The sequence below is a fragment of the Podarcis melisellensis genome (assembly GCF_964234715.1).
Source record: "Podarcis melisellensis genome assembly, chromosome: Z".
Lineage (NCBI taxonomy): Eukaryota > Metazoa > Chordata > Lepidosauria > Squamata > Lacertidae > Podarcis > Podarcis melisellensis.
Genome location: NC_138547.1, coordinates 16261197 through 16288690, shown reverse-complemented (window position 1 = coordinate 16288690; position 27494 = coordinate 16261197). Strand labels below are relative to the sequence as shown.

At 44.2% G+C, this 27494-nt stretch overlaps 1 protein-coding gene across 6 annotated transcripts in view; it reads right to left on the bottom strand.

Moving 5' to 3' along the window:
* The window catches only part of NUP188 (nucleoporin 188), a 52525-nt gene that overhangs the window by 11260 nt on the left and 13771 nt on the right, over positions 1 to 27494 (bottom strand). For 4 of the 6 annotated variants that reach the window (XM_081897754.1, XM_081897759.1, XM_081897756.1 and 1 more), the window contains 28 exons: positions 26879 to 27090; positions 25667 to 25781; positions 25225 to 25422; positions 24233 to 24322; positions 23991 to 24056; positions 23168 to 23287; positions 22745 to 22871; positions 20503 to 20658; positions 19621 to 19747; positions 18418 to 18505; positions 18236 to 18312; positions 17325 to 17439; positions 16690 to 16810; positions 16167 to 16233; positions 14709 to 14837; positions 11309 to 11442; positions 10694 to 10800; positions 9415 to 9621; positions 8086 to 8255; positions 7841 to 7910; positions 7302 to 7369; positions 6295 to 6508; positions 5841 to 5915; positions 4637 to 4722; positions 3574 to 3719; positions 2781 to 2962; positions 1952 to 2152; positions 729 to 821 (listed from right to left, as the gene is read on the bottom strand). In XM_081897754.1, coding sequence (XP_081753880.1) covers positions 729 to 821; positions 1952 to 2152; positions 2781 to 2962; positions 3574 to 3719; positions 4637 to 4722; positions 5841 to 5915; positions 6295 to 6508; positions 7302 to 7369; positions 7841 to 7910; positions 8086 to 8255; positions 9415 to 9621; positions 10694 to 10800; positions 11309 to 11442; positions 14709 to 14837; positions 16167 to 16233; positions 16690 to 16810; positions 17325 to 17439; positions 18236 to 18312; positions 18418 to 18505; positions 19621 to 19747; positions 20503 to 20658; positions 22745 to 22871; positions 23168 to 23287; positions 23991 to 24056; positions 24233 to 24322; positions 25225 to 25422; positions 25667 to 25781; positions 26879 to 27090 — 3561 coding nt within the window. The remainder of the gene's footprint in view (positions 1 to 728; positions 822 to 1951; positions 2153 to 2780; positions 2963 to 3573; positions 3720 to 4636; positions 4723 to 5840; positions 5916 to 6294; positions 6509 to 7301; positions 7370 to 7840; positions 7911 to 8085; positions 8256 to 9414; positions 9622 to 10693; positions 10801 to 11308; positions 11443 to 14708; positions 14838 to 16166; positions 16234 to 16689; positions 16811 to 17324; positions 17440 to 18235; positions 18313 to 18417; positions 18506 to 19620; positions 19748 to 20502; positions 20659 to 22744; positions 22872 to 23167; positions 23288 to 23990; positions 24057 to 24232; positions 24323 to 25224; positions 25423 to 25666; positions 25782 to 26878; positions 27091 to 27494) is intronic. The other 2 variants (XM_081897755.1, XM_081897758.1) reach the window with 1 other exon arrangement.

The following is a 27494-nucleotide window of genomic DNA, read 5'->3' as shown; positions in this document are numbered from 1 at the left end:
AGTGAAGGAGCCTGGCAGGTCTTATTGGGAAGAGACAGGGAGCCACAATGGAAGAGGCCTTTCCCTTGTCACTACCCTCTAAGCCTCCCTGATAACCCCCACCTCCCTTTATGTTGTTTTATGTTTTACTGTATAAAACAGCTGCTGTACAACACACTATATTATGTAAATTGGTGGTATGAAGTAATGATCACTGGGTGTGGAGCCCACTTCCACCTGCAGACAAGCCACAGCTGTCTGAACATCATGCCCTCTAGCTAACCTTTTGCTCTCTTAGAAGTCTGCCGTGCCCTGTCTGTGACCTTTGTCTCTTTAGATTAAACACTGTGCAAGGGGAAACTGACGCAGTGGAAACAGGTGCCAAAATAACTTTGTACCACCCCTCAATCTCGGGATTGGAAGATCTGTAAAGGTCACAGTCCAAAATGTATCTGCCTGGTTTGCATAGTGTGCTAATAAAAAGAGCCTTGGCAGAACTAGCTGGCAGCTTGCTTATGCACAGCTCACTTGATGACCAACACCTGACCTTTGCCCTTCACTTCAGTGGTATATATATTACAAACACCTTTATAAAGTGCCACATACACCAATGGAATTACATAAGTAACAGCAGCAGATAATTATAATGATATACTTAAGGTAACCCCTTGCTTCACCATGACAGCAAAGCAAAGTTCTGACAAAGTGGTTCACCCACACTGGAAAAGGAAGGAAGAGGAGTCACTCACCTGACCAGCTCCATCACTGCTCAAATGGTACACGCTCAAAAGAGGCAAGCAAATGCTTTGCATTACACCAGCTCCAGCCACAGCTGCTGCCCCCTGCAAGAGAAGATCCCTGCTGGATGAGGCCAAAGGGGGTCCATCTAGCCCAGCATCCTGTTCTCACAGTGGCAAACCCATAAGCAGGACCCGAGCACAATAGCATTTCCCACCTAACCTGGCAGATTCCAGCAACTGGTGATCAGAAGTACTGCTGCCTCCAACTGTGAAGGGAAGGCATAGGCATCATGGCTAGTAGCCATTGATTGCCCTCTCCTTCTCCATTAATTTGTATAAGGAGTTGGGGTCTCTCTTGAGAAGTGGTATCGCCTGCCTCTCTCTCCAGGTGGTAGAGTGAAGCTGAAGCCGCCACAGAGCTCTCTGACAAGACCCTCATATTTCTACTGATGTTTACAATGGAAAACATTCTACCTGCTCATCTCTCAGGCTCTCCAGTATCTGAATCCAACAGCCCACCCACAAGACAAGCAGAGGATGAAACAATGAGCTCAGCTCTGAACTGGTATGCAGCTTAGGGGGGTTGTATTAAACTCCAGTAATGAAAATTACATATCACTGGAGAAGTTCGAACAGAGGTTGAATAGCTAGTGTCAGGGATTCTTTAGCTGTGACTCCTGCATTGCAGAGGGTTTAACCCTTGGGGTTCCTTCCTACAACAGTATGATTCTGTATATTTCTTTCATGCTGGCAAGCTCACCTGATACAAATCCCCACTGTGGCAATCTTCCCTGAAATCTAACCATGTGATTTTGTTATGCACACATTCTCCTCCACATGTCATTTGACTTTGCCACTTTGAGTCATTCTTCCCAATACTTTAAACTATGCAACATGTTTGCTGACTCAGAGAATCCTCAGACTCTCCATGCTTAGAGGCAGCATGCCACTGAATATTATATGCTGGGGGCGAACGGCAAAACCAGACCAACACCTTCCGCAGCAGGAGTGACAGAACCTGTTGCTTGGGCCACAACTCCCATCATCTCATGACTATTAGCTATGACAGCTGAGGGGAGTTGGAGCCCAGCAACAGCTGAGGGGGCACATGTTCCCTGTATGTTCCCCCATACAGCCACAAGTAGTTGGGGGAAACGGGACTCAGCCATATAGCTCAAGACTAGCTAGCTAAAACTGTGTGGAAGGAACATAAAGCTTTTGCCTCTTCTCACCTGCTGGGTCCTGGCCAAGGTCAACAGCAGGTGCAACGAGGCTTCTGTGAAGTGCAGGTTCTGCTTCACTCTTAAGCTTATCTCCAGGGTGGTGAAGAGAGTTGGGAGCAGTGGGATCTTCCGGGTAACTTGCAGCCAATAATCCCCATCCTCATCCACTTCACAGAGCTCCTTCGCCAAGTGAAGCCCCAGCACACACACCTGCTGGGAGGAGGTAGAGCAGGGGGCGAAGAGCACATGGGCGCCCAGGTGGGGAAGGAAGGATACTGTCAGAAAACAAGCCACTTAGGATAACTGCTACTAGCAAGCAATTGTTTTTAAGTTTGTGATTGTTTTATATGGTGTTTTAATCATATACGTACTAGTGCACATCACATATACATACTGCACATCATATACATATTAATGCAGTGTTAAATACTTTTATGAAAAAAATATTTTTAAAAAGGATTTACGTCTTTTACACAACAGTGTGGCATGCAGTAGTTAGTATCAGGCTAGACCTGGGAAACCAAGGGTTGAATCCAACCAAATTTTAATCATAGTAGGGCCACTCTGCCATGCTATTATGTATTCACTGTCAAATGTAGCTTGGCTCCAAACAACTTTGGTTTAAATCACTGTCTTTCTTGCTATGCAGGTCAGCTGAATCAAGTGGTCCACTCCCAATGGAGGCAGGAAATGAGCTGAGGCCTCAAGGGAGAAAGGATTAACAACTTTCTTTGAAGTTTCAGGATTTCCTGCCTTCGAGCAACGCAGGGGCAGCTAAGCCCCACTTGGAGATGCCACCCCCCACCAGTCTTTCCCCAAGACTAATGAAGCCACTTGCCCCGTCTCGCTGGTCTTTCTGCTTATGCCGGGAGACATCGTCTGTTTCCATGCTGTCTTTGTCATCTGTTGAGTCCCCAGAAGTCAGGCAATGCCGAGTCTGGTCAAAAAGGGCAATGAATTCCTCCTGGAGTGTTTCACACACGCTCAACACCAGCTGCGAATACTCAGGAACTTCACTCACTATAACACACATGCACACAGCAATATGATATGGAGCACGAGGAAAAGCATATAGAGCAGCCTAGTGTTGGACAAAAGCCTTACTTTGAGGTGGGGAAATCACTCCCACGGGATGAATGTGGCCCTCAGGACTCTCCCTAGACCATACCCCCTCACCAGCTCTGCTCTGTTCCTTCCTCAAGTGCATTTGCCTAGCTGGAATCTGCCCCTCAACTGTGGTAATGTGGGCTGGCACTGCGTCCAAAGCTATTGTCCCATGGTTTGTTCCCAAACCACTTCGGGAATGCTTGGGTTCAGAAACCACATTCTTTCCCATGCAAACACTGGAACCTTCAAAGGGCACCAGATTTTCCACCTGCCTTGCCCTACACTCCTACTTGGGACCCTTACAAGGAGGAACTGCTGCCTAAATAAGTTGTATTGCATGTGAATTTTGCATCCGTGTATTGTTCTGTGCGATTTGCCCAGGGGGTGGGAAAGCGGGCTCTTTTGGGAGAGAAGCGGCATATATACAAACAACAACATAACACGACACAAGCATCTCTGCTCAAGGCATTACGCTAAGCAGCAAGAGTGATGTCTGCAGAAGTTGTCCATGTAAAGCTCCCCACCTTTCATCTGCTTCATTTGCAGGACTGTGATGAGAGCAGAGAACACTTTGGCCTTTGTCTTTTCCATCATCTGCTGGTCTGCCTGCAGCACTCCATCCAGAATCTTCGTCAAGGAATTTATGATTTTATCCACAGAGCCCAACTCGCTGACAACAGGGATTGGGGGGGGGGGGAGCGAAATGGAAGAAAGGGTATTAAGATGCATAAAATTATACACATGTCAGCATGTCATCTGCTCTGCATGATTCACAACCTCACTGGGTGAGTTTGCTTTAGAAGAGAGCAACAACCCTCAGCATAGTGCATCCAGCACCTGCCTGCTCTTGATCATCTGCCGGCAGGAGACCACGGAGGGCATGGTAAAACCACTTCCCTTTCCAGTTTCTCCCATCAACGAACAATTCTGCCTTAAACAGTGGTTCACTATAGTTCACACCTGTTTTTGTGCTGGCCATCTTCAAAACTGGATGAGGACTTTTAGAGACCATAAAGCACAGAAAAAAGTTTACAGTGCCCCTGAATGGAGAGTAAATCCCCTGAATAAAATAGGGCTTAAGTAGACAGGGTTGGCATCGCATATTACATTTCCACTGCCTTCAGAGATTTTAAGAATTATTTGATTGACTGAAATAATAATAAAAATAATAAATATGCTGCTTGACTGCAGTAAAACCTCTAAGCAGTTTACAAGAAATACTAAATTATCAATAAAAAAATACCAAATAAGAAAGTAAAAACATAAGATTTTATAAGAGTGGTAAAAAACCTTAAATTAAAGCACATCCGGATAGGCTTGTTTTAAACAGAGGCTGAAAAGAGTACAGTGAAGGTGCCTTCCTGGGGTCAATAGGAAGGGAGTTCGAAAGTGTGGGTACTGCCACACTAAAAGATCGAATTCTTACAATTATGGATCGATTTCTTAACAGTAACTCTCCAGAGTACCAGCAAGGAGTCCTTCTTAACCCGCCACCTGGAAATGTTTGGAACTGAACCTAGGACCTCCTGAATGAGAAGAATGTGTTCTGCCACTAAGCTACTGCATCCTTTCCCCCAAGAGACCTACCTCTTCCACTGTCTCAGCAGGATTAAGAGGAGGGTGCACAGCATCGATCCCAGCTGTAGACAACACACCGAAGTGGGAACCAGCAACTGCAGAAATATTTATTTATTCTGACTGAGTAACAAGATTTTAACATCGTCTCTCCTAAACAACATTTCCAAAGGAGAAAGCAACATGAATAGACAACCATCAAGCCTTAAAATAAAACCACAAAATAAAAATGTGATACAAGCCAATAAACCGACTGCACAGGGGGAGGAGGGAAGAAAAAAGGCATGTTTGATTCTATTTCCAAAAACAGAAAGGGAAATGTTTTAAGTGGCTTCAGGATAGAGGGGGAGCCAGGTGGGCATCTCAAAGGAGTGTGATCCAAGATCCAGACTGCTACATAAATGGTCCTAAGTTTTGTGGGCACCTTTAAGTTGGCAGGACAACTGTTTGTGCAACCTGCAATGCTCACCAGGACAAACTTTTGTCATTGATCATGCTCCAGTGAAATGAAGAAACACAGGCTACGTACGCAACAAAAATTTGAAGTGTGTTTCATCCACATGGCTCTCCCTGTGAAAGAACCCTGGGAACTATCGTTTTCCCCTTACAGATGCATACTGTTTTTATACATTCTTCTTCACTTAAAGCAGCTAAACAAACTCTATGACTTCAAGCTGTAGAAGACCAAGGATGCTATTCAACTAAATATTACTCAGAGTAGACCTGTTAGAAGGATCATGTTCATTAACTGAAATAGGCCTACTCAAAGTAAGATCTAGTTCAATGGTACCCTTAGAACCCATCGCTGCCTGCCAATCTGCTACCAAGGGTCATGTTTAAGATGTTAATACTAACATTTAAGTGCCTATACAGCTTGCTTTATCCCTTATACACCTAGCAGATTGCTCCAGTCTGCAAGAGTCTCTCCTACAAGTTCTAAAGATCTGAGAAGCCCACTCTGCAGTAACTCATAGTGTGACACTTTTCCACTTTCCAAAACCAACTGGAGGCATTTTTCTGTTCCCACGTGCTTTTCTAGCTGTATAAATGGGTCCTCACCACAAGTACCCATTTGTTAGGGCTTTAGTCTTGTTTTAAAATGCATTTGCTGCTTTGGTAGTTTTAACTGTTTTATCTTATGCATAAATCGCGAGACAGTGGTTCAGAAGGCAATTAATAAATTGATGATAAAAGCAGTGATGATAACAAAACTCACCAAAGCCTCAGTCCCACTCAGGACCTCCTGGAACAGCTGCTGGACTTCAGAGTCAGTCAAGTGCATGATGTCGGCCTGAGAGGATCAATGTCCATCATTAAAAATTTGTAACAGAATCATTCCCTGCCCCCATTTCTTCTTTGCAAATAACGACATCAAAAAAGTTCCTTTATATGCAAGATGCATGTTTGTTGAGCAATCAGCAGCTGCAGTACCAGGCAACTATAAAATCTGAGATTACTAGAGCAGAATCTGTTGCAACTTCCTTCTTTCTCTCAAGTAATAGCTGGGTTTGGGTTTGTTTGTTTTGTGTGTGTGTGTGTGTGTGTGTGTGCGCGCGCCAAATCTGTTAACTGGCTCAACTAACTTATGTGAGATGCAATGTGATTCAATCCCACCTCCCATTCTATACTGTAACATTTTATGGACAGGCAAAGAGACAAAACCTCCTTACGTGACTGGAAGAAACAATGAGCATCATCCGCCATGCGGAGATCAGCATCTGATACTCTGACATAGAGGTGCAGCCGCTGTCCTCAGTCTCTGCCATGTGGAACGCCAGGGACTGCACGTAGCCTGACCAGTAAGCAAAGCGCTTCTCCGTGGAAAACTTCTTCAGTGTGTCTTTCAGTGACTGGTCCAAAGAACCCCTATGGGCAAATGAGAAACTGAGAGCCGTGATTCTTGCTCTTCGTTACTCTTGGTTTTGCAGAAAAGTAGAAGTGTGTCCCTTCCTGCTAAAGCAGCTTTGACCTCAAATGTTTTGGATTACAATTCCCATCAGCCCCAACATCATAGAGCTGAGCTGGATGGGGCTGAAGGGAAATGCAATCCAAAACAATTGGACAGCACCAAGCTGGAATAGGTCACTTTGAAGAACTCACATCAAAGCTAAAGCAGATATATCAGATAATGAAAAACAAGGTATACAAAAATAAACATGTGCTATTCTACAGGAAGCTGTAAGTGGTGGGGAACCTATGGCCCATGGGCCAAACACAGCTCACCAGACTGTTCCTTTGGTGGAGCAAGGATTTCTCCCAACTGCCCATCCTCTGATGGGTGATCAGAGCTAGCCTTGTTCAAGGAGAGGAGCAGTTTCCATTCAATTTCTTTGCAAGCTGCCCTGCCTTGCTCCTTTCAAGCTTGAATTTTGGAGGTGGAAAGGAGCAGCACAGGACTGGCAACGCCACTTGGGAACACTGCGCCAAAAAGTCAACTGTGCTGGCGGTAACATGCTCTACAACAGATTGTGCCGTCTATTGTGCAACATATGCTTATACAATTCTCTTGCACAACATTCTGCTGATAAATGTTTTTCACTAGTAGAACTAGTATGCACTACTAAGTGATTTCAACTTAGTGCTGCACTGGATACAACTCATAATTTCCTATTACATCTGTACTGAGCTGGCAGAGGCAGCTCACCGGCTTTTAGGAAATGCTCTGAATGATACTTACTTAACTACATAGTAGATCTCCAGACAAATGATTTTCATGATCAAGGCACAGGTGTCCAAGATGCTGAGCTACAGAGAGGGAAAGGGAGTTATGTGGAATGTAGGTATGCATGTTTTAGGTATCCTATGTGTTTTATTACACATTTTATTATGCTGTTATTAATCTTGTTTGCCTGCTAAAATCTGTTTGCTTGTTCTCTTTTCTTCATTTCTATATTCTGTATTTGGTTGACCAATAAATTTTGATTTGTTTTGCTTTGATTTGAGAACTATCAGGCTGGTGGCTCATACAGAAACAAAAGGACAGAAACCAAATTTACCTGGGAATATTTCATGCTTTTTGTCCCACCAAGCACACTGATGGGATGGGGATGTTTGAACTTGGAAATCTATCAAATTTTACTTTACTCTTTTAAAATGTATCTATCTCGCATATCTTACCTACGGGGAATAGCAATTAAAGGCTGTAACACCCAAAATATGGTAGCAGGAGACATGCAGATCCACAAACTAGTGCTACTTACTATGGAAGCAACTCACCTCAGACGTTTCGGAAGGCGGAGGAAGGGTTCCAAAGAGTGGGTTAGTTAAATTTTCCCAAAAGTTTGGCCTACAAAATTTGCAGAAAAACAGACAAAATCAGGCATTGTACACATTTGTTTGCCAACTTCAAAACATTCCTACAGATAGAGGGATAACTCTGTTTGTGTTGGTGATTAAAGTGCTCTACTTTGTGCCTGCTCCCAGACGGGCTGCAACATGAGACGAGAAAATTTATCACTTACTTGGTGCGGAGGACTAACATAGCACTATCCCGGCGGTCCTGCCAGAGGGCATGAAGGAAGGCAATGGCAGCTCGCTGGAGAAGCGGGGGACACCAGTACCGCTCCTGCTGTTTGGTGTCTATCAGCTCCAGAACTACGTGAAGGCAGCTCCACTCTCCTAAGTTGAATTCCTATACCGGAGAAAAACAAAATGTAAAAAGAGTGGCAGCGGGAAAGGAAAAAAACTTTTAAGGACATGCTTTAGTTCACAGAAGCTACAACAGCAGGGTGGCAGGAGTGTGGAGGTCTGTGTGGCGACCATATAATGTGGTCAGGTCACTGGGAGAGAAAAGAGAATGCTGAATTCTGCCCCTTCTGCGGCAGAGAGGAAACTTATACGAGTCTGCTGGATCAGACCTATGACCCGCCCCCATCTGGCCCAACATCCTCTTCTCACAGTGGCCAACCAGATGGTCATTATGGGAAACCTGTAAGATCCTCCTGTGCTTTCCAACAACTGATATTCAGAAGCATAGCTGCCTCAGAATGGGGAGGCAGAGCACAGCCATCATGGCTAGTAGCCATTGACGGCCTATTTTCCTCTATGAATTTGTCCAATCCAAAACCATTTAGGTTGGTGACCATCACTGCCTTCTGTGGGAGCGAGCTCCATTGTTAACTGTGTGCTGCGTGAAGAACTCCAGCTTCAATGGAAGACTACACATTCTAGTGTTACGAGAAAGGAAGGAAAACCTCTCTCTATCCACTTTCTCTGTCACATGTCTATAAGCTTACAATGTCGCCTCTAAACTAAAAAGTCCCAAACACTGCAAACTTTCTCACCTTGTGCCTAAACCTAGGCACAAACTAGTAGCCAGCGACTGTGCATGTTTTTGTAGAGGTTTTGTGTGTGGGTGTTCTATTGAGTGTTGAGTGAAACCAGATCTCCTTTGTGGAAAGCCTAGGATTGTGGCTGCTGCGGTGAGTGAAGAAAGATTATGTCAGAGAGATTATGTCAGCTGGCTTCAGGGCTGATGCTGACCTGCAACTTCTGATCTTTGAATTATCACAATACTCTTTGAACTATTGTGAGTTTGCACACTGAACTGCATGGAGGTTCTAATTTTTAATGCTCTGCTATTCTCTCGAGCTTCTTTGAACTCAATGCTGTGAATGGGAAAGCATCATGCAAATATTGAAGCAGATCAAAATATGTGGGCTGAATCATTCAAGCAAAAGGGAGGTGGCTAAGGTGACGATTCTAGGTCACATAAGTGAAAAATTATTGTGTGCTCTCTCTCTCTCTCTCTCTCTCTCTCTCTCTGACACACGCACACAAACAGAGTCTACCTTTGATCCATCAGTCCCATCATTTACTTCCAGATTGAGGAACAGCTCAATGAGGCCAGGCTGCGTTTCTACAGCAACGGTGAGGAACTCGAGAATCATGACTTTGATGCGCATGTCCTCGATTTTGCTCTGCAGGCGTGTCAGGAAGGCATCACGGATGGCAGCAGCATCATTCCCAAGGCAGGCATAGACAGACATTGGAGCAACCTAAAATAAATGAAATAAAACTCTACTAAATAACCAAATTTGTCAAAATCCAATCCAATTTTTTAAAAGTATTGCAATGTTTTTCAAAAATTCTTAGGCATTCACTATTCCTTAGCTTGCTCAAGAGAGATTGACTTTGGATGCTGTAACAGGATAGAGAGGAAGGAGGTCTCAGATTTGCCAAACCTAATCCACTGAAACTTTATAACATGTTACTAGCCACAACAGCTATGCTTGGCCACCACAGCCGGAGGCAGCAATGCTTCTGAATACCCCTTGTTGGAAACCACGGGAGGGGAGAGTGTTGCTCTTGTGCTTGGTTCCTGCTTGAGGGCTTCCAATAGAGGCATCTAGTTGGCCACTGTGAGAGCAGGATGATACATAAGAGGGGTTACTGGCCTGATTCAGTAGGACTTTTTCTGTGTATTATGCAGTGGTGACCCCTTCAGGACTTTTCAGAAATTCTGAGAAGTCCTGCTTACTGTAGGGGGTGGGCATAAGAACATAAGAGCCTGGCTGCTGGATCAGGCCAACCAGATGCCCCAATGAGAAGCTTGCAATCAGGACCTGATCACAAAAGCAACACACTCCCTTCCTGTGGTTCCCAGCAACCAGAGTTCAGAAGCATTGCTGCCTCCAACAGTGGAGATAGAACAGTTAGTGACTACAGTAGTACCTCGGGTTAAGTACTTAATTTGTTCCGGAGGTCGGTACTTAACCTGAAACTGTTCTTAACCTGAAGCACCACTTTAGCCTAATGGGGCCTCCTGCTGCTGCTGCGACGCTGGAGCACAATTTCTGTTCTCATCCTGAAGCAAATTTCTTAACCTGCAGCATGATTTCTGGGTTAGCAGAGTCTGTAACCTGAAGCGTATGTAACCTGAAGCATATGTAACCTGAGGTACCACTGTACTGATTTCCCCCAACCACACAGAGGTCCTATTTTTAAGGATGGGGAAATGAAGTTGCTTTAAATGGCCTTGTAAGAATTGCGACTAACAAATATAATGAATCATCTTCATGGGAAAACCACAAAAGCCCTTTAATGGGTAGAAAACAGTAAAAGACCTACTGTGGCAAGCCGCTTCAGCAGCTGGATGGCAAGGCGTGGCAGGGCAGGGTCATGTTTGTGGTAGATATATTTGGCCAAGATGGCAATCAGGTTGTTCCTGTGGGCACCTGGAAAGAACAGAGTTTTTAAAAAAATCACAAAGAAGATTCATGCATCTCTTGAGGAAAATATTTCCTTACAAAGGAAGTGTAAGAAAAAAACAGCTTCCTTCAACAACCCACATCCCTTTCTCAAAATGCAAATTTTGAAAACCACACACAGGTTGTAGGTACCGATTGGGATGGCACATATTAATTAATATGTTTAAATTAAGATGGATGTACTGATAGTCACTGGCTTTTTTTTTCTTAAAAGGTGCTGTTTTTAAAACAAAAATGCGAAGAAAAATACAGTAGATTATAAATTGTAATTGGTAAATGTTAAAAATTCAAGGGCTATAACAATAGTTAATGTGAGCTGATGAGGTCGTTTTCTTTTCCTTTTCCCTCCCCCCCCTCTCTTGCTCTCTGATAACATGTAATTAAAAGGAAACAAGAAAACTACACACAGGTTGTCTAGGCATTAAACTAGCGTGCCACATTCCTGGCTACAGAACATATAAAAGGAGGTACCTACCATGCTGCGTAAGGGAATGTTCCAGAGGAGACACCACACTGGACGGCGGCTTCAACCGGATAACGTTGTTGGTGACAGAGAATGCCAGTTTCACTGTCTGGATGAGCAGCTGGCCCTGGCCATGAGACTCATCACTGCATTGTCAGCGAGAATTGCATTAGAACCCATCATTTCCACAGCACTTTTTCAGAGCACTCTGATCACATGGCTAACCTCAAATCAATGCATTAGCTAATGGCTAACCTCAAATCAATGCATGAAACTCAAGCATTAGGGGCCACATAACCACCACCCTCCTTTTAGGATTGTAAGATCACAGTGCAAGCAGACACACACAACTGGCAGAGTTCCGATTGGGGCCTTTGTTCAAGACCTACACCACCCCATGCATCCTTGGGTTCTTGGTGCCTAACCTATGGCCTATCTAGCTCAGCACTCTGTTCACACAGAAGCCAATAATTGGCCTCTTTGGACTTCCGGGTCGGCGCCATCGCCGAATGGCGGGCTCCCTCCGAGCTCCGGAGGGAGCCTGCTCGGCAGGGGCTGGGTCCTACCGCACCGGCGATGCGGGGACCCGTAAAAACCACGGCCACGGAGGCCGTGGACATGGAGACTCGGCTGGCACCGTTAGCGCCCTCCCGACTCGTGAAGAGCCTTTTTAAAGGCTGTGGATCGGGTGCCGGGGAGGAGCGTGGTGCTTTGAGTCCTCTGCTATCCCTGCCGAGCGCAGCCGCGAGCCATCCGGCGGAGAGCGCTGACTTCTTCTATTGAAAATTTGGACCTAAAAGAAGAACCCGTGAGTAATTGGAATATGGACTAAAAAGAGAGCTAAATTTTTTAAAAAATTGGGAGCGAACGGGGGAGGTGGAAAAAAGGAAGTCAGCCCCCCCCTAAATTGTAGAAGAGTCAAAACAAAGGATTGGATAACTAAGATCGAGTGGAACCTTATCTTGCTGAACTAACAACTTCGCGAGGGAAAATTATAAGATTGAGCTGGAGGAGAAAAGTGGAATTTGTATCAAAAAGCAACCCCCCCCCCCCGAACCCCTGGAGCGATCCGTGAAAGTGCCTGGAGAAGAGAAACGGAGGTTTTGACAGCTGTCAAGAGCTGTCAAAACGGAATAATAAAACTGAGACTTTGTTATGAGGACTTTGCCGGCTACATTTGCTATAAATTGAAGATAAATTGTTTCAAATAAGGATTTACAAGTTACTTGGACTGGTGGACGTGATCCGGAAGGGAACATTGTTACTGTAATCCATCTAGAGGAGCTGAGGGATATTGCATGTGTTTTCGACGGGAAACATGAACAGTTGAAGGGAACTTTTAATCTCCTGGGAAACTGCAGAAATGGAGCATTATTTTGTCTACAGAGGGTTTCACCCTACCGGGAACAATGGATCTATCTGTTCAAAACTGAAAGGAACATGACGCAATGTTCTGCTTTTGAACAACAAGCCTCTGTAGAGACACTAGAAGCTTTTGGAAAAAGAACATTTCTGTGAGGGAACAGGGAAGTAAAAAGGAAGAGAATGATTGACAAGAACAAGGAAGCAACAAGAATGGGACAGAGTTGGGGTGGGAACATTTGGGATATCCAGATTTGACAAGCTTATGGTTATAAATTTGGAGTTTTTACTCCTGGTTACAAAAATCTGGATAGAAGAAATGGGCCCCTTTTTGATAGACTCCTCCTAAGACTGGACTGACAAGAACAAGGAAACAACAAGAATGGGACAGAACTGGGGTGGGAACATTTGGGATATCCAGATTTGACAAGCTTAGGGATATAAATTTGGAGTTATTACTCCTGGTTATAAAAGTCTGGATAGAGGAAATGGGCCCCTTTTTTGACAGACTCCTTTTAAGATTGGACTGGCAAGAACAAGGAAATAATAAGAATAGGACAGAATTGGGGTGGGAACATTTGGGATATCCAGATTTGACAAGCTTATGGATATAAATTTGGGGTTTTTACTCCTGGTTATAAAAATCTGGATAGAAGAAATGGGCCCCCTTTTTATTGATAGACCCCTTTTATGATTGGACACGTGCAATTTAAAAAGGCCGGTAAAGGACCAGAGGGATGTGGATTTATTGAAATGTGGGATCCTCAGGAAGAGGTTAGAAGTGGAGGGATAGGAGGAATGCAACAGGGAACGAGGGGAGGGAAATTTGGAATCCAAAGGTTGTAAAACTATTATTTGTTTTTATTTTATTATGATTAGTATTATATTTGAAAGGGGGGAATTCGTGGAAGGGAATAGATCGACCTTAGGGGATGGAAATTTGGATAAATTAAGTTAATGAGGATGAGTGTATTTTGGGAATAAGAATTTGTTGAATTTTATTGTCTTCTTGGAAGATTTGGAACACAAGAGGGGGTGGGGAGGGGAAGTCCTGGATATTGGAAAAAAGTTTATGAATTGGATGTTATTTGTTTTAATTTGGAAAATCTTAATAAAAATTATTTAAAAAAAAAAAAATAATAATTGGCCTCTTTGGAAGCCATGAGCAGGATCCAAGGGCAACAGCGACTTTCTTCACTTGTGATTTCCACCAACCAGTATTCAGACGCAAACAATCTCTGACAGGGGAGAAAGAGAACATAAGAGGAGTCCTGCTGGATCAGGCCAGTGGCCCATTTACTCCAGCATTCTGTTCTCACCCAGAGGTCTCAATCGGAAGCTTGCAAGCAGAACCTGAGCACTGTTAGGATATTTCTGTTCCACCTTAAAAGGGAGCAGGCTATGTGAGTCACAGCTTGCGTATTTCCTGTTCACAGGATGTTTCCTGTTGCTTTCATTTCTCTGCGCCAGAACACGCTAGCAGGCAGTCATGGTTTTTCTTTGTTCTGACCAACGCTGAATAAACTTTCTAAATAATGCTCTCCTGAGTGCAACTTTCGCTGTGTGAATTCTGCTGATAGAGCGTGCATCAGCCCAGGAATGTGGCAATCTATTTCTGGAGCTCGTGTCGCTAATTGCTGATACTGCGTGTCTACGGGAGATCGATGGACGTCCGGAGACGACGTGGAGTCATGATGTACTTTATCTCCCTGGCAGTATCCCAACAAGCACAACAGCAACACACTCCCCACTTGTGATTCCCAGGAATTGGTATACCCTGCCTCCAACAGGGTACCTATTCACCTAGGATTTTGGTGGTTTATTTACTATACTGTTTTTAACTTCTACTTCACCATGTTTACTTCCATTGGCTTACTAGCTGCTGGAATTATTGAACCACTGCATTTTTTCGTATTGTTTTATTTGCTACAATGCAACATGTCAATATTTTATCTGCTATTCCTTACACATGTCAATATTTTATCTGCTATTCCTTACAAAAGAATGCTCCTGGGGGAGCTGAGAGGGGGACAGGTGACGAAGTACTCACCTGCTAGACTGTGTGGCCATCACCATATCAATGGTGTCCACACCAATGCCCATGATGTTTATGACGGCCTGTCCTGCTTCCGTGTTGGCCAGGCTGAAGATGCAGAGGGACTGCAGGCTAGGGGCCCCACTGGAAAAAAGCAAGAACACGGATCTCAACTCAGTGTGAAAGTCCTCGCAGTTAACCCCCAATACAACCAGCGCTATAAAAAAAAAGTGAACAGAGAACTGACGTCTCTATAGCCATGAGTACTAGCAGTTCAACTTACGCAGGATTGTCGTATCCTGGTCTCCTTTGGGAGGAAGGGTGGGGGTATAAATTTAAAAACTCATCCCATTCTGAGGGATAGGGCAGTAGCTCAGTGGTAGAGCATCCGCTTGGCATGCAAAAGGTCCCAGGTTCAATCCCTGGTATCTCCAGGTAGGCCTGGAAAGCTACTGCAGGTCAATGTAGACAGTACTGAATTAGATGAACCAGCTCAGTACAAGGTAGTTTCCTATGTTTCATTTGTTCCGCTTTCATTGTAAGTTTAAGATAGATTTATTATAAAAATGATGTAAGGAGCAAAAACAACAACTCCCCTTCTGAAAATTAAATGTGCATGGGGCTGTGAATTATTATTATTATTATTATTATTATTATTATTATTATTATTATCAGAAGGGTAGGGGAAACAAAATCTGTAGGGGAAAACACATGCTTTACATACAGAAGGTCCCAGCCAACAGCCAACATGGGGCCCTCCAGATGTTAAGGTAAAGGCAAAGGGACCTCTGACCATTAGGTCCAGTCGTGGCCGACTCAGGGGTTGCGGCACTCATCTCGCTTTATTGGCCGAGGGAGCCGGCGTTTGTCCGCAGACAGCTTCCAGGTCATGTGGCCAGCATGACTAAGCCACTTCTGGAGAACCAGAGCAGCGCACGGAAACGCGTTTACCTTCCCGCCAGAGCAGTACCTATTTATCTACTTGCACTTTGACGTGCTTTTGAACTGCTAGGTTGGCAGGAGCAGGGACCGAGCAACGGGCGCTCACCCCATCACGGGGATTCGAACCGCTGACCTTCTGATCGGCAAGTCCTAGGCTCTGTGGTTTAACCTACAGTGCCACCCGCGTCCAGATGTTGCTGGACTACAAATACCACCATCCCTGATCGGGAGCTGGAGCCTAAGAACAGCTGGAGAACACCACGCTGGCTTCTCTGGAGTTAGCAAATGATGGGAAAGACCCCTCTTTCCACCAGAGACGCTGGAAGGTTGCTGCCAGTCAGAGTAGACAGCACTGGGCTAGAAGGAACAAGTAGTCTGACCTGACAGAAAGGAAGCTTCCTATGACAAAAAAATCATAGGAACAAAACACACACACAAAATGCAGAGTTGGAAGGGACCCCAAGGGTCATCTCAACTAAAGCATCCATGACAGATGGCCATATAACTTCTGCTTAAAAACCTTAAATTTACCTGCTCTGAGTTTCCATCTCAGGGGACAGATTTAGGATAGCATGAATCAGCTGCAGGATAAGGCAACCTGAATAACCAAGAGGGAGAGGGAAACCATTGTCAGGACAGGGGTGGGGAGTGGACTTAAACTGCCAGTTCTGCCCTACCTCTTTTCTGTGTCCAAAACGACCTGCATGCCAGATTGCGCGTCAGTTGGCTGTGCTTAAAATGGTCCCCACCCGTACCCCAACGCCAATCCTTCACATTTTTTGTTATTGTAAGGTCCAAGGTAACTTGTTCTGAATGGTTGTTATACTTGTTGGCTCTATGTCTTTCAGTTTCTCTTTAAAAAAATGAAAATCCTTTGTATGCTGTGCTTTAAGATGGCAAGATTGAGGGCAGGTACTGTCTTGTTTCAATCAATTGTAATCCACTTCTGAGAGCCTTTTTGGATGAAAAACAGGTCACAAATGCTACAAGTTTGGGGTGGGGGGGGGAATACCCCAAATCCTTAGCTCCATCCACCCACAGAAGTCGTGCTTACCAATTTTCTCTCTCACTCCATGGGAGTTGTAGCGCCACTTGTGGTAGTTGGGGAGCATCTCCTTCAGGACAAACACGATGCACGGCACCAAACCTTGGCTTTGGGTGTTGCCAAGCTGCCCCTAAGGAAAAGCAGTCAAGAAACCCAACACCAAAATCAAAGGAACGAAGAGACCACAAGCTTTCTTTCTTACTACCCAACTCCAAACCCTGTTTCTGTATTTCTGAAGTTACTGCAACAATCTGTGCAACTGTGTTTTTTATTTTAGCAATATATATATATATATATATATATATATATATATATATATATATATATATATTCTCCTTTTTAGATAAGATGCTTTGGATGCTTTGTAGAAAAACGGGATAAATGTAAAGAATCTCAAGTCAATCAGGAAATCCCCCCAAAAATAAAAAAGCAGAAAAGCCTGAACATTCCTTGCTGATTTTTTATTTATTCAAAAGCATTCAGAAACAGCTTGCAATTTTTTTTTACAAACACTAAGCAGTATACAATATAAAATAAAATAAAACAAGAACAACCTTAAACCAATAACACACCAGTCTAAAAAACTAATAAATGTTCCCCATTGCATGATGCAGGAAGTATTCCTTCTCCCCAAAAGCACTTACCCGTATGAGTGTCATGACTAAATTCAGGAAGGAGGTCGTTACACCATATTCGCCCTGCGGCTGCTCAATACTCATCAGCAGACTGCCATAGCCTCCAGCATTCATTCCTTCTGCACTGTGAGAAAAGAGGACAGACACAACAACAGGGAAAGAAAGTAAGGGAAGTGTGAGACTGTGCACTCCAATCCGTGACTGAGGAAACTGCAAGAGTGTGCAATTGTCGACTGACACACAAGAATATAGGAAGCTGCCTTATACCAAGATGGAGAGGATACTCTTGGTGGCAAAGCACTTTCTTTTGTATGGTGAAGGGTAAAAGTGGGCAAAGCTTCCTAAAACCCTGAAGTGTGACTGCTAGTCAGGAACAAAGGAAATTGCACTCGACAGAATCAGACCGCTGATCCATCTAGGTCAGCATTATCAACACTGACTGGCAGCAGCTCTCTTGAGGTTTCAGGCAGGGTCTCTCCCTCAGCCTTACCTGGCGATATCAGGGATCCAATTAGGGAGCAGAAAGAAAGTAACATATATTTCAGTGACTTAAATGCTTATTACTATACATTCAAACATTGTCAAACCAGAAATCGTATTTGGTAATAAACCACATTACCAACCACAGTCAATAAAATTATTCCACTTGGCCATATCTGTTTCCATTGGACTAGATGACTCTTGGGTCCCTTGCATTCTATGATTCTACTACTGTTCCACTGGCTTTATGTTGTGTTTTTGTTAAATTGCTATATGTTTATTGTTATAATGCTACAATTTATTATGCTGTACATTGCTTAGAAAACGTTTAAAAATAAATGGTTTGTAAGTGTTTAAGTAACAATAAACACAATGGCCATCCAGGGTTTTGTACAATGAAGTCAGTGGATTCATTGTTCCATGGATGTCAGTCAAATTACCTGATCATGTGGCTCATACTAGAGACCGGATTGGCAACGAATGGTAAAAAGCCTGTGTGATGAAGATCCATCCAAACCTGAAAAGGGAGAGCAAAAAGTATATTTATCTGTTCATTACATCTGATCATTACACCTGTTGGAGACAACTTCAATAGAAGCAAAGCCAGAGAGGGCCCCTTTACCTTTGCGGGCATCCGAGAGGCTAGGACGGTCAAACAGTTGACGCAAGAAGCAATAACGTCAACCGGGGGAGAAATAACAGTAGTCAGCCTGGAAGAGAGGCAAAAATAAATACACAGAACTTTTCCAAAACACTCAAAAGGATGATACCATCTTGTGGTTCCGGCACCGGCTTAAGTACTTGGGAGTTTTAGAAAAAGGATTTGATGAAAGTGGATCAAAGTTTGAATTAGAGATATTAAGTAATGATTCTAAAATTTTGTCTAAAATGTATAAATTGCTGCTTGAATGGCACTTGAAGGACGAGGAGGTTAAGTTGGTTATGATTCACTGGGCCAAATATACAGCTGAGTGATTGGGTAAAATTATGGAAAGAAATTTACTGCATGCAATGCCCTAAAAGAAAATGTGATGGCAATGATGTATAAATGGTATATTACACCTGTCAAGTTAGTGAAAATGTATAAAGTCAGTAATAAATGTTGGAAATGTAAAGAAAAAGAGGGAACATTTTATCACATGTGGTGGGAATGTAAAAAGGTGAAATACTTCTGGGAGATGATATATAATGAGATGAAAAAAATGTTGAAATATACATTTATAAAGAAACCAGAAGCATTTTTACTGGGCATTGTTGGAAGTGATATAAATAGAAAGGAATATAAGCTCTTTTTATATGCAATAACAACAGCAAGAATATTACTGGCCCAAAAATGGAAGCAAGAAGAATTCCCGACAATTGAAGAATGGAGGATGAAGTTAATGGACTATACAGAACTAGATAAACTAACAGGAAGGATTCAAAACCGGCGGGACTAGAAATTCATGGAAGACTGGAGTAAATTTACGGACTATTTGAAAAGTATTTTTGAAGATCAGACGACGTTCACAGGTTTGCAAGAAGTTTTGTGAGGAGTATTATTGGAAGTACTGCAAAAATGAAGAAGGGGAAGGATGATTTGTTAAGAGATGTAAAGGCAATATAAAGTTAAGAAATGCATAAGAAGTGGTTAAAACGGTGGATCATCAGAGGTGCTGATGGAAGACTAAAAAGATTGTATAAGTGATAAGTTTTGTGGTACATTTTATAATTTATATGTTAAAATCAATAAAAAATATTTTTTTAAAAAAATAAGTACTTGGGAGTTTTATCTCCATCTCTCTTGGAGAGGCTTAAGCAGAATGACCACACAGGCTGCCATTACCTTTGTAACAGCATGTAGATCCGTGAAGTAATGGGCAGGAGACAATCGGCGATTGACACATCAGTGCTGATGACTTTGTGAACCAGATCAATGATCGGCTTAACCCTCTGGCAGTGCTGAATGACATCTGGTAAAAAAGGAATGCGTTTAGTGTGAGACACCCAGACAAGGTAAAAGCAAGGAACATTAAGCAGGGGCTACTAGTGAGCTGATAGGTTTTGTTTTACTCATCATAGGAACACAGGAAGGTGCCTTATACTGTGTGAGACCAGTGTCCATCTTGCTTACTATTGTTTACATTGACTGGCAGCAGTGGCTCTCAGTGGTGGTTTCAGGCACGCCTACATGAAGATATCAGGGATTGAACTTGGGACCTTCTCCATGCAAATGTCACCAAGCTCTAGTCCTCGTAGTTCTGAATAAAGGACTGAATTAAACAAGAGTGTAGGAAGCTGCCTTCTACTGAGTCAGACCATTGGGTTCTATTTTGCTTAGTACTGTAGACACTAACTGGCAGCAATGCTGCATTCCAGGGTTTCAGGCAGGGAGTGTCTCCCAGCACTACCTGCTCCAGTCCTACCTGGAGATGCCATTGGGGATTGAGCCTGGGACCTTCTGAATGCAAGGTTGTTGCTCTGTCACTGAGTTAGCAGTACACCTCACAACATATTTTACAGAGTCCCCACCCTGCTTTTCCAAATTTCTGGGAGACTCACCCAGTGGCGTAGCGTGGGGGGTGCAGGGGGGGCCGGCCGCACCGGGCACAACATCTGGGGGTTAGGGAAATCCACGGGTTAGGGGGCGCAAATCCACAGGTTAGGGGGCGCAAATTACTTGCCTTGCCCCGGGTGCTGATAACCCACGCTACGCCACTGGACTCACCTGCAGTCGACACTACATGCAACAGCATCTCAATCTCGCAAGTGAACAGCGTCCAGCTGCTGTAGGAGTACTCCCATCGTACCAAATAGGCCTGGTCATCCAGCATCACCTGGCCCACTGTTCCCTGAGGTATCCGTAGGTTTGTCTGGCCCAGCCCTAAAAAGCGGGGAAAGGGGACAGGGAGGAAAACAAAGTCAAAACTTTCGTGCAAGTTGAAATTTCTTAACCTACGGACATTTGTATTTAGGAAAAAAACAAGTAACATTCCAGAATTATTTATTTCATAAGATTCATACACAGCTTGATTGTATAAAAAAGCTCTAAAAGCAGTTTACAAAAGATAAAAAGTTATCAATAAGAAGAATCAACAATCATAGAATTGGATAGAGCTAGGGGGACCTTCAGGGTCATCTAGTCCAACCCCCTGAAATCCAGGAATCTCAACGAAAGCATCCATGATAAGATGGCCATCCAGCCTCTGCTTAAAAACTATACCTGCTGTGAGGATCCATCTCAGGGCACATATACAGGATAGCATGAATCAGCTGCAGAATAAGACAACCAATCCACTCTCTCACTTCATAAAGTTAAACTAGCAATAGGTTAACAATAGATTAAAACTTGCATTGACTTTCTAGGTATCTGGTCAGGCTTGTCTAAAAAAAGGGGGGGGGGGTTAGCAGGTGCCAAAAAGAACAAAGTGAAGGCACCTGCCTGGTTAATAATTTTATTATCTTGTGGCATTACATAAGAACAAAATACGACAAAACCAAGCCAGATACAAGGAAAAATATCACAGGATCATTTGGTTTCACCTGAGCTAAGTGCGGGACGTGGGTGGCGCTGTGGGTTGAACCACAGAGCCTAGGACTTTCCGATCAGAAGGTCAGCGGTTCAAATCCCTGTGACAGGGTGAGCTCCCGTTGCTCGGTCCCTGCTCCTGCCAACCTAGCAGTTCAAAAGCACATCAAAGTGCAAGTAGATAAACAGGTACCGCTCCAGCAGGAAGGTAAACAGCGTTTCCGTGCATTGCTTTGGTTCGCCAGAGGCAGCTTAGTCATGCTGGCCACATGACCCGGAAGCTGTACGCCGGCTCCCTCAGCCAATAAAACGAGATGAGTGCCGCAACCCTAATGGTCAGGGGTCCCTTTACCTTTAAGCTAAGTGCAAGTAGTATATACAGAACAACTAACAAACCAACATTTAACTTTCACATTCTTTTGATAGGTGTAAAATAGAAATTACCATACAGTCACCAAACTTACGTGCCAAGGGAATGATGATGGTGATAATATTTATTATGTCCCACCACCACCAACTCAATCAAAACACAATCATCAGAAAATGTCACAGAAGCTTCTTGTTATTGGCTCTATTATTAAGGAAGCAAAGTTTTGACATACTGATACCATCATCTCTCACACCTATCATTCATATTCCATTCTCTACCTCGAGCTCAGCAGGCCACCCACTCCTGTTCCTGCTTCCCACCCGCCTTGAAGGTTTTCAGCTTCCTGGAACATGCACCTGAACTCTGATGCTGCCTTTGGTTTGTCTGGACAGAAGATGGAGAGGTGTGTCCATGACTCTGTAGAAACTAGCCTACTGGTAAGATGCACATTTGCTGCTCTGCCAACTTCTGCCTTTGCCCCACCACCACTGGCATGTGGTTCCTGGAAAAGAATGTGGTCCTCAGCCTGAAAAATATTCCCCACTCCTGCCCTGCCTGTTTATTGTTCCATTACTCTCCTAAAGTTTTCACTTTTTTGGCCACACATATGCCTCTCCATTGTTTTGGATCTTTGCAGTATCATTTAGTTATCATGGAAAATCTTTTGGACTATTAGACAGTGTCACAGTTCCAAGCTGGCAATTATGGTCCAGAAGGTGGCCCTGGGCATTTGATGCCGCCCACCCCAGCAGAACATAAAACCGTAGGATCCCAAATGGTCCCAACTTCTGCTTCCCATGCTGCTTGACAGGTTTGGGGAGACAAGTGTTCAAATCCCCTTGCTCAGCCATGAAGCTCACTGGGTGACCTTGAGCCAATCATTGCCTCTCAGCCTAACCTAACTCACAGGGCTGTTGTGAGGATAAAATGGAACAGGGAGAACTACACACACCACCTTGAGCTCCTTGGAAGAAAGGTGGGATATGAGTGTAATAAGAATAAGAATAATTAGAGAGGACAAACAAGGAGTTGGGACGACCCTGGGGCAAAGAGCCCTGCCTTCTTTCTTACCAAGGGGATACAGCAGCTTCGGCGCCTGCCTTCGCCACAGGGTACCGTCTTCATGAGAAACTACATCGGGAGGCTTGTGCTTGTAGACCTCTATGTAGAAGGACATCTTATCCAAGAAGCTATAGACCTTTAAGCAGAGAGGTGGGGGGACAAAGGCAGAGACTCCTTCATTGTGGAAAGGAGTTGGAAGTCTGATATATCTTTCACATAACCACCCCACTCTTTTATCTAAGGTAGTGTGCATGCCCCATCTTATTTTTATTACCACAACTACCTTTTGAAAGATTGACTTTAAAAGCCCAAGCTCCACCCTGTGACTGAATACAGATTTTCCCCAGTATAATTTCCACATTCTAGCAACTGCACTGGTTCCAGACAGTGGTAATTAAAAGCACTCTAGGATTTATTAGCCTCCAAATGTACCTTTTTTGCTGTAGATTTATCAGACACAAGGGCTGTGAGTAACTGCAGAAGAGGAGAGAGGAGGTGGGGGAACATCCCGCAGACACTGTCCAAAATAATGCCCAGACCTGCACTTGGCTCCTGGTGTGAGAAAGACATGCACAGAATGTTCATTACAAACTGGTGCTAATCAAAGGCATTTTCTTGAGCTGCTAACATCAGATTAGTTTGGGCATTGGGAGTTCCTAGCTTTAGAGCACTAGCGTGCTCCACATCCTAGCCACTGGAAGTTTAGAGGTGGACAAGTTTGGAGATGGTGCATGAGCAATAGAAGGTTGAGACAGAAAAGTTTGTAACAGACTATGTAATAAAAATGAAAGTGTGTTGCCATGTGGCAGTTCCCCTGGCCACAGTGCAAACTACAGGTGACAAAAGGAAGTGGATGGGCAGCCCAGGCCATCAAAGGAGGTAAAGACCAAACAGGCTGCAGCAGCAGATCCCCAGCTCTGCTGGTTTCTCTGTCTGCCAGCATCAGAGTCCACATGGATGCAGAGCCCCAGGCTGGCCAGCACCGCAACTGGCCACTTTCCTACTCCCCAGTCAGTCTTGGAATCCACTGCTGCTAATCAGAATGAAGTAAAGAACACAATCTGCCCATCACAACTATAATAGTGCCCATCACCAATAGTTTTCTGAAGGCCACAATGCAAAGAAGAGCAACACAAGAAGTCTATTGCTCAAAACAGCAAGCAGAGGTCCAAAGCCCAAAAGATGATTTCCCCATAAAGGCTTTGGTCAAAGGAATACAATGTAAGGAAATGCAGGCCAAATGCAGCTAACTTACTGTTTTCCAGAACAGTGGAGGAATGCTAGAAGAAGCCAGAACTTCACACGCTGTATCTATTATGTCCTTTAGAAAGGAGAGAGAAAACCACCCACATTACACATCACTTGTTTCTGGTTCTTCCACCGTAAACCTCAAGAATTAAACCAGGTTCAAGACTGTTTAAGCCAGACTTCACCAAACTTGGGTGCCCACCCAGTGTCGGAACCACCAACTCCCGCCTTAAGCCTTTGGCCTCCTACCTGCTGATTGCCCAATGTGTGCAACTCCAAGGAGGTCAGCACAAAGGAGAGCAGGCCATAAATGCACATGCAGGCTGTGCTGGCGATGCACTGCAGAGCAAAGAGAGTGGGAGGAAAGGATATGGAGTGAACAAAGACTCATTCAGAAACTATAAAGGTTGAGCACAAAATTTAATGAGACATCTATTACGATCACACAACCCAAAGTAACAAGCCCAAACTCTGCAAACGTAAAAATGAATACATTTATTTAGTTATTAAATTTATTAGTTGCTTTTTTGCCACAGCAACTAAAAAAAAATTAAAATACATACATTAAAACTGGGGGGTGGCGAACAACATTAGTACATCACACCCATATTTTAAAAAGCCATAGTTAAAAGCAAAAGGCCTGGTTGAAAAGGAATGTTGTTGCCTGGCACAACAAAGGTCATCTAGTATAACCCCCTGCATTGCAGGAATCTCAACTACAGCATCCAACCATCCAACCTCTGCCTAAAAACCTTCAATGAGGGGGAGTCCACACACTCCTGAGGTAGTTCGTTCCACTGTCAAACAGCTCTTATTGTCAGGAAGTTCTTCCTTAAATTAGGTGGAATCTCCTTTCTTGTAACTTGAATCCATTGGTTGGAATCCTACCCTCTAGAGCACGAGAAAAGAAGCTTGCTCCATCCTCCATGTGATAGCCCTTCTAATATTTGAAGATGGCTATCATTTCTCCTCTCTGTCTCTTCTTTTCTAGGCTAAAAATACCCAGCTCCCTCAACCATTCCTTATAAGGCTTGATTTCCAACCCTTAATCACCTTGGTTGCTCCTTCTACGCACAAGTTCCAACTTATCACCTGTTTGACAGCTGGCATAGTTATGGGGAAAGTGTCTCAGGGGTCAAACTGGACCCTTGGGTGGGCCAAGATTGGCCTGCAGAGGCTGGAGGTTCCACCCACCTCTGCTCAAGAGCCTTCCATGAGATTGCACAAGACATGAGACTCACATTTCCCTCGCTGCTTATTGACCGGAGAAGCTTGGTGAGGTACTGAAATACATTCAGCTGAATAGCTGTGCTGCCCATCCTTCTGATCGCGCTAGGAGACTCTTCGGGGCTCAACATGTGGCGCAGCAAAGCCCAGGCCAAGAGAACTGGGGCATGATGTGTGACATCCCCAAGAGTTAACAGCAAGCAGTCCACCTCCTACTCAGAAGAAGAGAATCAAGCTCTTACTCAGGGAATTTGGCCATAGAAGCATTCATTTTTAAAATTACATTTATATCCCATCTTTCCTCCAAGGAGCACAAGTTGGTGTACATAGATATCCTTCTCCCCATTTTATCCTCCTGTCCTAGCCCAATACCCTAAATACTACACCCCACTGGCTTTCCTGATTATTCTTTTGTAGGTTTCACCACTGAACAGGCAGGACTTGAAATGGGCTTACTTGGCGGATCTGCCCGCTGCCAGAGAATTTATGCTCCTCTTTCCTGTCATCCAACACACGCTCATGCAGAGAGTCGATTTCCATGCCTTCCACTAGAATGAGAGCACTGAAGTACCTGGAAGATAAGGAGTAAGGTGGCAAGAAAAAGATATAGGTGAGGGACGGGGTGGGTCAAGGAAGCTAGAACTGGAATAAGAAATATTCAGGAGATCATGTGCAATTATTTCTTTATTTTTTTAACCATATTTTTTCTTTGAGAGATGTGATGTAAAAAAGAAAAAAATCAGAGCAGCTTTGATGGCTGGTGAGCAAAAACAGACAGCAAAGTCATTAACTGCAAAATGAAGGAATGTCTCTCTTCCAGTTTCTGTAATGCTCACGAACTGTAATGTGGTACAGTAATGCCAAGAGCAAAGTGGGCCCTTTTGCCCACAATGGTTTAAAAAAGACTTGTTAAAACACAGAGTATTATATGCTTTGCCTGCAGAATCTCCCTACAAATTCTCAACACATCTACCCAGATGTGGCAAAACAGATGCACAGATTTTTTCACATACATCTGTGTACTACCCCACCACCCTAATACACCTTTGGACATAAAACAATGTCATGGGAGAAGCAGGCTGTGAAGACATTAAGAAAAATGGAGAGAGGAGTGCGAGGGAGGCAGCCCAGACAACATCAGGGTCTGCTCCAGTTGGACTGCCCCCACCCAAAAAAACACCTTTACATATTATATCATTTGTCTTAGTGCTTTAAAACTGCTTGGGTACCCTGGCAGAAAGGCAGTATATAAATGCAATGAATAAAGAAGAACAGAAGGGCATGCTGAATCAGGCCACTAGCCTCATCTAGTCCAGGATCCTGTTCTCGCAGGAGCCAACCTGTAGGGAAGCCACAAGCAGGATCTGAGCACAAGGGCACTCTTCCCTCCTGAGGCTTCCAGCAACTGATATTCAGAAGCATTGCTGCCTCCAACTGCAAGCATAGCCATCGTGACTAGTAGCCATTGATATCCCCCTCCTCTAGGAATTTGTCTAATTCCCTTTTTAAAGCCAGGTTGGTGGCCATTATTGCCTCCTGCGGAAGCAAGTTCCATAGTTAAACAACCTGTTGTGTGAGGAAGGATTTTCTTTTGCCTACCCTAAATCCTCTAACAATTTGGAACATGCTTGAGGGTGCAACAGCCTTTTTGAGAGGCCCCCTACTCACCCGATGCGCTCGACGAGATGATCCATGCTCTCATCCACCAGGTGCCTGTTGGTCTGCCGGGAGCCAAACCCCTGATCTTTGAACATTTTGGTGAAAGTCAGCAGCTCTTCTGCTGCCATCTCGAAGTAGGCATAGTAGAGGAAAATGACTTCCAGCAGCATTGACTGCTCCCGGAGGCACTGCATGAACCAGCGAGACACCTGCCGCTCGGTCTGAATAAGCAGGATCCGAATTACAATTACATGCAAACACAATGTGGGGGTTAGGGCGGGGGGAGAGAGAGAGAAAAGATAGCTTTTAAGCAACTCAATCCCATGTGGATTTGGGTCAGGCTGGCTGGGGCTAATTTATTCATTTATTTCTGAAAATGTATATACTGCTTGGTACAGTGGTGCCTCGCAAGACGAAATTAATTCGTTCCGCAAGTCTTTTCGTCTTGCGAGTTTTTCGTCTTGCGAAGCACGGTTTCCCATAGGAATGCATTAAAAATCAATTAATGCGTTCCTATGGAAACCGCCTTCAGACCAGGTACGGGGACAGTCTGTCCCCCGACCTCTTCTGAAGGCCGGCGGGGGGCGAAAGTCTTTGTCCCCCCTGCCTGCCTTCCCGGGAGAGC